General features: G+C 42.9%; 1 protein-coding gene across 3 annotated transcripts; it reads right to left on the bottom strand.

The window, feature by feature from the left end:
• Window positions 1–6,704: 6,704 nt before the first annotated feature.
• On the bottom strand, window positions 6,705–12,069 carry LOC309713960 (uncharacterized protein). Of its 3 annotated transcripts, none has more exons than XM_082545951.1 (3): window positions 11,864–12,069; window positions 11,527–11,712; window positions 6,705–9,949 (listed from the first exon to the last, which is right to left on the bottom strand). In XM_082545951.1, exon 3 carries the CDS (start codon window positions 9,912–9,914, stop codon window positions 7,704–7,706), a length of 2,211 nt encoding a protein of 736 aa, XP_082402077.1. In that variant the 5' UTR covers window positions 9,915–9,949; window positions 11,527–11,712; window positions 11,864–12,069; the 3' UTR covers window positions 6,705–7,703. The 3 variants fall into 3 exon arrangements, with proteins under 3 accessions (XP_082402077.1, XP_082402076.1, XP_082402078.1); XM_082545950.1 differs by having other exon boundaries at window positions 11,926–12,069; XM_082545952.1 differs by lacking the exons at window positions 11,527–11,712; window positions 11,864–12,069 and adding exons at window positions 10,023–10,082; window positions 10,222–11,498.
• Window positions 12,070–13,195: the final 1,126 nt, after the last annotated feature.

Here is a 13,195-nt window from a genome sequence, read left to right as displayed (position 1 = left end):
TTGGTCAATTAGGATGAAGATGACGTTGACCATCCCATCTGTTTCTTTTCAAAAAATGTATAAAACACCAGCTACATTACAGCACGATTGAAAATTAGGCTTTAGCCTTGCAGCATTTCGAAGTGTACCTTGGGTCCAATCCTCTACCAACCATTGTATTTTCCGACCATAACCCCCCCCCCGATGCAGAACAGCAACCAACGCCTCATGAGCTGGTCTTTACTTTAACATTAATATCCGTTACAAGAAGGGTTTAGGTCAGGGGTGGGCAACTCCAGGCCTCGAGGGCCAGTGTCCTACAGGTTGTAGATCTCACCCTGGATCAACACACCTGAATAAAATGATTAGTTCATTACCAGGCCTCTGGAGAACCTCAAGACATGTTGAGGAGGTAATTTAGTCATTTAAATCAGCTGTGTTGAATCAAGGACACATCTAAAACCTGCAGGACACCGGCCCTCGAGGCCTGGAGTTGCCCACCTCTGATGTGTTTTTTGGTCTGCCACACCAGAGGGTCGCATAATTGTGTCCTGTGTCAATTTTGTTTTTTGACTCGGTAGCTGTAGGGGTGAGAAGCCATTTTTCTTTGGGAACCTTTTCTCCTGTTTTTGGTTAGGGAGGCAGGTAAGAAACCTGTATTTTTCTTTTGGGGTTTCCCGTGTAGGTAAACCAGCTGCATTTCATTTCTAGAGTGTTGTTTGTTGTTTTGGCCATGCTCATCCTGACACCCGCTACCTTTTGGGACTTAATAAACTGACTGGTTGTTGCAAACTCCGTGACCGTTGTTTTTTGGTTCGTCTTCCTTGAGAGCAGGGAGTGTGGGGACATTTTCCTTTTTTAAAATTTTTTCCTTGTGTTGCACGCCAGTTTCCCCTGGGCTGGGGTGTAACAGTTCCTTATAGGTCAATATCTCAGATGTCCTCAATTGACAGTCCCACCAGGCACATGACGCGGCATTTGGCCCAACCATCTATTGTGTATACGGCAGGAAATGTCCCTTCAGGATAGTCGGGCTCGAACCCAGGCTTCTCGTAGGGAAAGAGAGCGATCAACTGCAGCCGCTGTGAGGTAAGTAACTAAATCAAATTGGGCCCAGTTCTCCATTTGTAGAACATTTCAACACCTCATATGCTACATTATTACCGTATTTTCACGACCATAAGACGCACTGTACTAAAAGGCGCAGTCTCAGTTATGTGTGCCCTTACTGTATTTAACACACACATAAGGCGCACTGGATTATAGGGCGCATACAAGTACCGTGTGCGTATTTAAAAATAAAGCGGGAGCAAACCTGAGTTCGGTACTCACATTTTTATTACCAGTAATCGTCATCATCAACAACACACAAGCATACAAGTGTGCATATTTAAAAATAAAGCAGGAGCAAAACAAAGTTTGGTACTCACATTTTTATCATCAATCAAACCCATCGAAGTCCTCATCCTCTGTGTCTGAATTTAACAGCTGCGCTAAATCTCCATCAAACATGCCAGGTTCACTGTCTTCACCGTCAGAGTCACTTTCCGTGCCGTGCGGCTCCTCGGAAATGATGCCGGCTTTTGTGAAAGCTCGAACAACAGTGCCAGCAGACATGTTAGCCCAAGCATCTACAATCCATTGGCAAATTGTGGCGTAACTCGCCCGGCGCTGCCTTCCACTCTTGGTGAAACTGTGGTCTCCATCGGTCATCCATCGCTCCCAGGCCGCTCGTGAACGGGCGGTTCACACCGATGTACAGCGGTTGGAGTTCCTTTGTCAGGCCTCCCGGAATGACAGCAAGCTCACAGTTCATTTGTTTCACTAGTTTTTTCACATCGGCTGTGAGATGGGCACGCATAGAGTCACAGATTAAGAGCGATGGTGATGCGTGGAAAAAACCACCTGGTCTCCTTACATACACCTCCCTCAGCCACTTTTTCATCATTTCCTCATCCATCCAGCCCTTTTCATTTGCCTTAATGATGATTCCTGCTGGAAACTTCTCTTTAGGCAAAGTCTTTCGCTTAAAAATCACCATAGGCGGCAGTTTCTGTCCATTAGCATGGCAGCCAAGCACAACAGTGAAAGAAGACTTTTCATACCCCGTTGTGCGTATCGCTACCGTGCTGGTCCCCTTCTTCTCCACAGTGTGACTCACCGGGATGTCAAAAGTGAGCGGGACCTCGTCCATGTTTGTGATGTGGCTGGGCTGGATGTTTTTGTCGCCGATGTGTTTGCTGCAGTAGGAGCGGAAGATGGCCAGCTTTTCCTTATAATCCGCTGGAAGTTGCTGCGCTACCGTAGTCCTGGTCCGGATGGAAAAATGGCACCGTTTCATAAAACGAAAGCACCAAGACGGACCTCCTTGGAAATGTTCAATGTTCATCTCTTCAGCTAGTGAAACCGCTTTTAGCCGAATGGTGACCGTCGAAACGCCTCTCCCGCTCGTTCTTTGCTCGATGATCCAACGCTCAAGTCTTTCCTCCAACTCGGGCCACCTCGCCTTATGTCCGCGGAAACTCAGCTGCGTTTTCTTGACCTGCCGGAGCTTGTTTTCTAGCTTCCTCCATTTGCGAACCATCGATTCGTTAATCTTAAATTCTCTCGCCGCTGCTCGATTTCCATGTTCCTCCGCGTAGCTGATGGCCTTCAGTTTAAACTGTGCTTCATAAGCGTGTCTCTTTGCCATTTTCAGGGTTGTTAAAACAACGATGTTCCACATAATGCACATACCTGTCCTTTTAGACAGGTATGTGCGATTGTCCGGTATATACGATCAACGCCCACACTTCACCCTTTAGCGTTCTCATGGTGTTCTCTACTATGTCCTCCTTACAACACACAGGGCGCACTGCGCTATAGGGCGCGCCGTACTTTTTAAAGAAAATCTAAGACTTTTAAGTGCGCCTTATGGGCGTGAAAATACGGTATATATGTATATAATGCAGGGAAAAAACAGAACTGCTTTCCATCCATTTTCTTCTGCTTTATCCGGGGCCGGGTCACGGTGGCAGCAGCCTAAGCAGAGAAGCCCAGACCTTCCTCTCCCCAGTCACCTGCTTTAGCTTGTCTGGGGGAACACCAAGACGTTCCCAGGCAAGCCGAGAGATAATCTCTCCAGCGTGTCCTGGGTCTGCCCCGGGGTCTCCTCCCGGTGGGACATGCCTGGAACACCTCACCCAGGAGGTGCCCAGGAGCATCCTTGTCAGATGCCCGAACCACCTCAGCTGGCTCCTTTCGATGTGGAGGAGCAGCGAGTCTACTCTGAGCCCCTCCCGGATGGCTGAACTTCTCACTTTATCTTTAAGGGAGAGGCAAGCCACCCTTCGGAGGAAGCTCATTTCTGGCGCTTGTTTCCGCGATCTCGACCCCTATGGCACCTCCCGCGGGTGGTACGATAGGGGTAGGGCGCATTGTATGCCGGGCGGCAGCCAGGAGCGGATGCCCTGGCAGACCGATCCCTGGCTACTAAGACTGGCAATTGGGACATGGAGAAAGAGCCTGAGTTAGTGCATGAGGTTGAGAGGTACCAGCTAGATATAGTTTTTCTCACCTCTACGGATGGCTTGGGCTCTAGAACCAGTCTCCTGGAGAGGGGCTGGACTCTGTCTCAGTCTGAAGTAGCCCCTGGTGAAAGGCAGCGGGCTGGAGTGGGTATTCTAATATCCCCTTGGCTTGCTGCCTGTACGTTGGGGTTCTTCCCGGTGGATGAGAGGGTTTGTTCTCTGCGCCTTAGGGTTGGGGATCGGGTCCTGACTGTCATCTGCGCTTGTGCGCCGAGTGGTAGTTCAGAGTACCCAGCCTTCTTAGAGTCCCTGGGTGGGGTGCTGGAAGGTGCTCTGTGGAGACTCTGTTGTCCTGCTGGGAGACTTCAATGAACTTCAATTTTAAAGTTTACTGGATAAAGTGGCTGTGTTGATGCTGTTTTTAACATTCAAACATACAAAACTATATGTTTGAATGTTAAAAACATTCAACCACAAAGTTCTTTCATCTAAACTTGCACTTTTGAGGAAGCTATTGTTAGAACAATTAGCTTATAAAGTGAGACTCAGAGAAAAGGCTCTGGTGTGAAGTGTATGGTTTTCAGGGTTTTTATCGTTAAGTCTGTTTCCCTGGGTCTTTTCCCATGTTGTAGTCATGTGTCTTATTTTGAAAGAACTATTTAAGCGTTAACATAGCGATCAGAGAGCATAAAGAAGCAGAGAGGAGGATGTTACTCTCAATGTTGTTGGCGCATTTCAGGAGGACGCTGCTAATAAAGTTACACAATTACACAGCTGAATTCGCGTTTATTATTATATTTACAAAATACCACAGTTTTCGTCTTTGTATCGTTTTATTTTGTTGTATTTATCTTAAAGGCCGGTCCCTGAAAATATTGTCTGAGTTGTCCCTGGTGCAAAAAAGGTTGGGGAATGCTGCCCTAAAAAATGTAGAGAAAGTCAGGATCTTTGGGCTTATGTCCGCTAGGCATATTTTTTGTTTGTTTGTTTTGTTGTACTGTACTGCTCCAAGACTGACCACTAGCTTTTTTTTCTCTCTCTTTTGGCTCTCAGCGAAGGCGGTCGCACTTTTCTCCTCTCCTGCCCTTATCTTCCCTGCTTAGCTTCTTATGTCCTTGTCTTCTCTTGTGTTTTTACTTACTTTTCCTTGGAACACTCTCTCACAGTCTGTTCTCTAAAACCTAAAAGATGAATTATGGATTTGATCAACTGGTCTCTGAATGCAATTGACACCCCTTCTCAACGAGAAGTCCGGGCTCGAGTGAGCCTGACTGCTGAAGATATCTACCTATTTGGAACCATGATAACAGGGTTCTTGCTGATCGGAGCTGGCTTATCGAAGAATTAAGGAAGCGGAACCGGCTGTTCAAACCCCCACAAGGCTGCCCGCTGGGATTGAAATGATGGGACGAGGCGTGAGTTTCTCAAAATGGGCTCATTGAGTGCAGCACGGAGAAGATCTTGGAGAACACACGGCTGCCGTCAATACTCAGAATAAGATCTCTGAGTGAAAAACTGGATTACATCTGGAGGGGCTAGCTCGAACAACACCTTTGAGCGCAAATTCGATTACATCTTGGGGAAGTGCACTGCGGTCGTTAGTTCTCAGAACTTGCTCTTTGACCACAAGAATGACAACATCACAGAATGTAAGTTTGGATAACATCATAGAAAGCTCACGGCTCTCCAACGGGAAATTGAGAGACTAGTGTTGGACTGTTAGAACAGCTTTGAAATTCATATGAGTTGTTCGCACTAAAGTAAAAACCACCATCACTTCATGCGGAGACCCCTTCGGCTCCAGCTGCAGCCTCAAGGCTGGAGCTGAACAAAACACCCTGATAACGACTGCGTTTAGACTGTTCCCCCCATTCCATGCAAGGCCACCTGGGTTGGCTGGAAGACTGTTTACTTAGCCTGGCAGGGCGAAGGACACTGTCTCAGCTGAACTCTGGACACACACACACACACACACATACACTGATATGCACACACTCATCCCCCCTCCCTTTCCAAATGCCTTCGATGCTTGTGCCCTACCGGGGAAGATGGCAGTCGACTGGACCAGCGCAGACACACTGCAGGATCGGATGCGCTGTCTACAGCGGCTCTCTTACCCTTTACCCTCCCCTGTTGCTTGTCTTGTGTTTCTATGGTGTATTGATAGTCATGTGCTTTTTGTGCTGAGGTGTTTTTTCTGTTATCAAACTGTTCTCCCACTAGGAGCTCAGTCTGAGTGGAGTTTTTTTCTCCTCCTCTTACCTCATGTTATGTATTTTCGTTGTTTTTTTTTTCCTATCAGCCTACCTTTCTGACATGTCTCCTCAATGTGATGTTTGTGTAAAGTTGGTCAGAAGGTTCCTTTGTAAGTGCGCATGCGCCATTAGCCTGCTGTAACCCTAATTTCCTTCAGGATTAATAAAGTATTCTGATATCTGAAACAACTTTTCAAGTGAGCACAGAGCAGAAGTACACAAGGGTGAAGGCTTATGAGAAGTGTTGGCACTGGGATCTGCAAAGTGTCATCTTAAGACTACTTGCAAGCAATTTATAAAGACCCACCCGGATGCCCTCCATGCTGTAAATATAAAGCATGTTCCAGACGACAGGCCTGCTCCCAGAGAAAATTATGTATTCAATCTGAATCAATGGTCAGGCTGCTACTTAGTACTGCTGTTAATATTTAATCAAGTACCATTTATATTGTCAGATAGACCCTATATAATATCCTTGCTCTTATACACAGCGACTTTACCATTTCTGGTTCGGGACCACTGTCTTCTAAAGGCTGGTAAGTCTTCTGGTACAAAATGTGAAGAAGTAAATGTGATGCATTCAGCTAGAAATGGAGCGGACAATGTACACTCCAATAGTGGATTTAGTGATCAGTGTTCATGACACTTTGCATGCTAATGATCAAGGAACTGACCTCACAGCCCATTGTTCATTCATTATGCAAAAATTATGCAAGTGTTTATAAGATTGGAGAAACCTGCAGTCAGCTGAGACTGAAGAAGTCTCTGGGATGAGTTACGAAACGTTTGTCCCACTGAAAACGCTACGTCCAGATGAACAGAATCAACTTCTGGGATTTCCTTACCTGGATGATTGAGCGTGCATCTAGATATTACCCACAATTACTTAGGTACACGAGAACAAAGGGACAGCAAGTCAGTTTCTTACAGAGGAAGAAATAAACAAATAATTATACTGCAATTAATTTTAAGCAGTGTGTAATTATTCAGAAAAAAAAACCTGAAAGATACGTCACATCTTTCTACATTTTATTTTTCATAGGATTCAGTTAATCTTTTACATACTGCCTGGATAAAATGACGAAAATATATGACTTACAATAAAAATATTTTTACTGCAACATAACAAAAAATGAAGGTTTGTGTCTTCATGGAGCAAAACACACTCACATCCTGTAAGAAAACAGACCACTGAAAACATTAAATATATTCTTACCCACGTGTAATTTTCCACATACTGCCTGTTTAAAATGACACAAATTTATGAATTTACTTTTTTTTACTGTAACATTAAAAATTGCAGGAATGGTTGTGTCCTTCTGGAGCAAAACAGACTCACACAATATTGTAAGACAATAGAGCCCATTTAAAACACATTTCCTGTGAGTTACAACAGAAGTGGCGCAGCACTGACACTGATAATTACCTCACAATGAACAGCCAAATAAACAGTAACAGGTCTGACAGTTTGACCCAGAAGGTGAACTCTTCTGACATTTTGCTTTTCTTGTGATCAGATGATGGGAGTAATGTTTGCTCTGCATGCTGTTTGTGGACACAGCCAGTGAAGTGTAACTTGCTAAACTTGTGTTGGGATAACTAACTCCATAAGCTAAGATTTTGTAATCGCGGCTCGATCACTTCACAACATTCATGATCTTCTCTTAAACTCTTTTTCTTTCCATCCTGTCTTGCAGCTCTATTGTCATCATCCTTTCCTGAGTATTGCCCTCTCTTTGAAAAAGGAAGAAGGGGCTCAGAATTGATGTAATCCTGCCCCCACCTTCAACCCAAGTATGTGTGGTAGTCACTGCTACCACACAAACATGTCCTGAACCACGCTCACATACTTCTCTGTCACTTCTGACTTCATCATGCAGTACCACAGTGCCTCTTTTTGCACCCTTTCATGTTTTCACTAGATCTACAAAGACAGTGAAGCTCTGACTTTCTCAGGAAATTAAAGCTGAATTCTGTGAAGCCTGATCTCAAGCTTTTTAAGTTTGACGCAGCATCCAGAAGAACTTTTGTTCAGAACCCCCGTTTCTCCCACTGTGTTCAAATGAACCCTGTCAGGGTAATGTCCCATTGGTCTGCCACTTTTCTCACAGGAGGACACTTTGTGGGTCTTTTGATGGCTCAATAGACTTTTGTAATGGATGAAAGACTTTCCACACTGATCACATACAAATGATTTAACTCCACAGTGGGTGCGCTGATGTGATTTTAAGCCAGTCATACGAGTAAAAGCCTTTCCACAGTCACCACATACAAATGATTTAACTCCAGAGTGGGTGCGCTGATGTGATTTTAAGCCAGTCATACGAGTAAAAGCCTTTCCACAGTCACCACATACAAATGATTTAACTCCAGAGTGGATGAGCTGATGCATTTTTAACCTACTAATCCCAGTAAAAGAATTTCCACACAGATAAGAGCTGAAAGGTTTAACTTCACTGTGGACGCCCTGATGTCTCTCTAAGTGATCTCTATCCTGAAAAGACTTTCCACACTGATCACAGACAAATGATTTACCTCCAACATGGATCATATAATGTCTCTTTAAGTCACCTTTCTGAGTAAAGGTCTTTCCACACTGATCACAGCTGAATGGTTTAACTTCACTGTGGATGAGCTGATGTGCTTTTAAGCGGTAATTCTTAATAAAAGACTTTCCGCACTCACCACAGGTGAATGGTTTCACACCGGTGTGGATCAGCTGATGTGCCTTTAAATGACCTTTCAGAGTATAGCTCTTTTCACACTGATCACAGCTGAATGGTTTCACACCGGTGTGGATCAGCTGATGTGATTTAAAGTAAGCTTTCCTAGTAAAAGACATCCCACACAGATCACAGTTGAAAGCTTTAAATTTCGTGTGGACGACTTGATGTTGTTTTAAGGTGCATCTCTGAGTAAAGGTCTTTCCACATTGATCACAGCTGAATGGTTTCACACCGGTGTGGATCAGCTGATGTGATTTTAAGTGACCTTTCTGAGTAAAAGACATCCCACACAGATCGCAGCTGAATGGTTTCACACCGGTGTGGATCAGCTGATGTGCTTTTAAGTTGGATCTCTGAGTAAAGGTCTTTCCACACTGATCACAGCTGAATGGTTTCAAACCGGTGTGGCTCAGCTGATGTGATTTCAAGTGAAAAATCTGAGTAAAGGTTTTTCCACACTGATCACAGCTGAATGGTTTCACACCGGTGTGGATCAGCTGATGTGATTTCAAGTGAAAAATCTGAGTAAAGGTTTTTCCACACTGATCACAGCTGAATGGTTTCACACCGGTGTGGATTAGCTGATGTTTTTTTAAGCTGCATCTTAGAGTAAAGGTTTTTCCACACTGATCACAACTGAATGGTTTCACACCGGTGTGGATCAGCTGATGTGATTTCAAGTGAAAAATCTGAGTAAAGGTTTTTCCACACTGATCACAGCTGAATGGTTTCACACCGGTGTGGATCAGCTGATGTGATTTAAAGTAAGCTTTCCTAGTAAAAGACATCCCACACAGATCACAGTTGAAAGCTTTAAATTTCGTGTGGACGACTTGATGTTGTTTTAAGGTGCATCTCTGAGTAAAGGTCTTTCCACATTGATCACAGCTGAATGGTTTCACACCGGTGTGGATTAGCTGATGTTTTTTTAAGCTGCATCTTAGAGTAAAGGTTTTTCCACACTGATCACAACTGAATGGTTTCACACCGGTGTGGATTAGCTGATGTGTTTTTAAGCTGCATCTCTGAGTAAAGGTCTTCCCACACTGATCACAGCTGAATGGTTTAACTTCACTGTGGATCAGCTGATGTGATTTTAAGCTCCATCTCAGAGCAAAGGTCTTCTCACACAGATCGCAGCTGAATGGTTTCTCTCCACTGTGGATCAGCTGATGTGTTTTTAAGTTCCATCTCTTAGTAAAGGTCTTCTCACACAGATCGCAGCTGAATGGTTTCTCTCCACTGTGGATGAGCTGATGTGTTTTTAAGTCGCTACTCCGAGTAAAAGCCTTTCCACACTGATCACAGCTCAAGCTTCTCTCCTCCCTGTTGGCGCGCTTGCGTCTTCTGGGCTGCTTCATAGCAGGAAAAGTCTTTTCCACAGGGATCGCCGCTGGCTCATCTTTACTTGCTGGTGCTGGATGTTTTTGGTTGATGTCATCCATGTGCTGAGGTTTGGGCCTGCTTTCACTTCTTTCTCCTGTAATGACAAAGAACCCAAACAGTGACATCAGGTCTATACCTTCAGCTCATCCACAAGTGCCCCCTCTTACCTCACAAAGATAAACAGTTTCACCATCTGCCAAACGTCTCAGGTGCCTGGGGACGCTATGCTGTGGTAAACATTTGAAGTGAGCTCATTTTGGCGATAAAAGTAGTAAAAGTTCAACATTGTGAATAAAATTTTGGCTTGTGTGACTTCAAAGTTTTTTAGTTTTTACTTTGTTCAAATTTGAAGAACATCACACTTACAATGTGCAGTTCAGGTTGTATGTGTGAGAGCTGTACAACCAAATCCACACTGACTCAGATTTCCCTCTGATTAACCACGAGGGTGTCACAGTTATCAAAGTCTGCAGACACTGTCAGCTGCAATCAACACCTTTTATTATAATGCACAGGTGAGTTATAATGCATCTCCACTAGAAGATGGTCCCGTGTTATCTAGTTTTTCACAGGCAAGCGTGGGCGAGAGTCTACAGCTTTCTACCCCCCAAGGACACGTAGTCTAATGCCTTTATTTTTCAGGGCCATGTCCACTTAATACTACACTATACGGTTATATGGCATTTTAGTTAATATACAGCATAGAATTGAGGCACTTCAAATAATTTCATCTCAACACCTCCTTCCTGGAGATAAGGAGGAGTCTCACTATCTGCCTAATGTCTCATGGTGCCTGGGAGTGTCAGTCCAACTCACTCACAATACCCATCTGTGTGTGGAATAACCTGTGAAATACATATTTGATGTTTTCCTATATGTAGAACCAAGTCACACAAAATGTACTATAGATACTACTAAAGTCATTTTGTCAAAACATATGATCAACACATAAAATAAAGAAATCTCCATCACAAGAGTTAGCAGCTTACACAAGAAAAGACGTCAGAAAGAATATGAAAGAAGAAAAGTGGATTTTTAATGAGGTCATGCTGAGCCTCTTGTCCCGATTGTTTTATGTTGGGCTGAGAACAAACAACCAATACTCAGATCAGGTCCAGTACACAACAATTATGTATTAAGCACATATGTGGGAGACGTACACGATACCACCCTCAGTGTAGTCTGGTAGATCTCATAGAGGAAGGACAAGAACTTCTTTATTTTATAGGGTTGTACACGCTAAAGATGCATGAGTAAGTTCCTTTTTACAACACTTAGAATGCCGTTTCGAGACCCTTTCACCCCCAGCTGTTTCCTGTTGATCGTTATGAGGCCCGTGATCGTGTATGCCACATCCTGAGTACATCCTGTTCTAACCGCCCCTGTGCAGGAACTTATGCAGTTACAAGCAAAACACTTCTTTTAATGTGTTTTAGTTTAAATATTCTTTTGCTTCTTGACTGACTGACACTTACTGAAATACTGCTACATGTATATTTCCCACAATATCCACAGACATCACCTTCATATCTCAAATGATAAAACATTAATGTACTGAGGCAGACAGAGAGGCTAAACAGAAGGCAGAAATCAAATCAAAGTGAGCTAAGAGAGAGAGACCCTGTAGAAAATGATGAAGTTAAGCAACCAGTGTAGTTATAACTGACTTACTCTGGATCTCCTCTCAGACTCAGGAGGGGGCGAGCGGGCCGGCTTTGTAGTTGGAGTCGGACCAGCAGAGACAATGGGCTCACTGACCTCCACTCCCCAAGTCAGTCACCACGAGGACAAGTTCTTTGTTTAGAGATGATTTAATCCAAGCTCACCAACAACATCATTCAGCTGTCCTCGTCAGAACTAATGAAATAAAAGCAGTTACATTTAGAAACGTCAGTGGTTTACAAAAACACATTTTTACCAAACTCAGCGAACAAGTGCGCATCCAGAAATAACTGTTTTATCTCGTTTGACATGGAAACTTAAAATTACAAAGACACACTGAACGCACCTTCCTACCAGCTGTAACCTAGCAGGAGAACGTACGTTCGTCTTCGCAGCTGCAACACATACCTCACAAAAAGCCGTTCATCAATTAGATTTAACACGACGCTTCTCCACAATACTTTGATGCGGGTTCTTCAAAAAGTGCCCATTTTTAAAATGGCGGAAAGACACAGCAAAGAGCACAGTACGCACACTCCTCCTTCTTTGTCTTCTTCTTCTTCTTTTTTTTTACAAACCTTTATTTAAACATCATTATACAAAATAGAATTAAACAGCACTATATTAAAGGTATTGCACAAGCTCGTGGGAAAAAAAACATAAAAAGAGGGATGTCTTCCTAAACATTTGGATTTGTGAATATGAAATTTAACCATTAAGATTAACAAGTTAATCACACATCTGTTGTGGTTTTGGTGTTTGTGTAGACCATGTTTGTAAATAAGAGTCCATGCTAAAAAAGCTTGGCGATGAAATGCAGAGATTTATATAGGGATTTTATCAATATTAAAATTATAAGTAAGGACACCTTCCTTAGAAAACATGTACATAGGTATAGTATCCAAATGGATGTAGGATTTGTAATTATATTTTTTAACCAATTTATTTTGAATGTGTTATTTAGAGTGTTAAAATCGAACACATTAAGTCCTCCATTGACACAGGAGTTCATAAGAACTGTTTTTTAAATGTAGTGTGTCCTATTTTTCCAAATAAAGTTGAAAAGTAACTTATCAACCTCTTTTATGAGTTTATTATCAAGGTGCAATGCCAATGCAGCGTATGTAAGATGAGAGATACCTTCTGCTTTAGTTTTTAATACTCTGCCTTTTAATGATAAATCTCTTAAGAGCCACAGAGTAAATCTGTGTTTGAGTTTCACTAGAATTAGATAAGAAATTTGATCAATTCTTCTTTCCTGGTTTTTGGTTATTACAATACCGAAATAACGAACTTCTTGTTTTATTGGAAGGAACAATAGTTGGGCAATTAACTAAAACAGGTACAGGGACCTGTTTTGGGACAGCCTCGTCTTTTCCCTCTTTGTATGTTAAATCTGGGTGAAGTACTGTTTGTTAATTTGATACTGCTGTTATTGTTATAATGTTTTAATCACCGTAGAAAGTAAGTACCAAAACCATATCTATCTAGAGCTTGAAATATAAATTCATGCTTCACCGTATCGAAGGCCTTGTAGAACTCTAAAAATAATATGAAACCACTGCTATTTATCAGAATAATCCAGAATATCTAAAACCAATCTGATATTGTTATATGTCTTTTGGGCATAAACCCAGATTGTCTTTCATCATTAACCGAGTCAACAACCATCTTAAGT

The sequence above is a fragment of the Aulonocara stuartgranti genome (genome assembly GCF_965226115.1).
Source record: "Aulonocara stuartgranti genome assembly, chromosome: 9".
Lineage (NCBI taxonomy): Eukaryota > Metazoa > Chordata > Actinopteri > Cichliformes > Cichlidae > Aulonocara > Aulonocara stuartgranti.
Note: the sequence above shows the minus strand (reverse complement) of the source record. Positions and strands in the feature narration are given on the sequence as shown.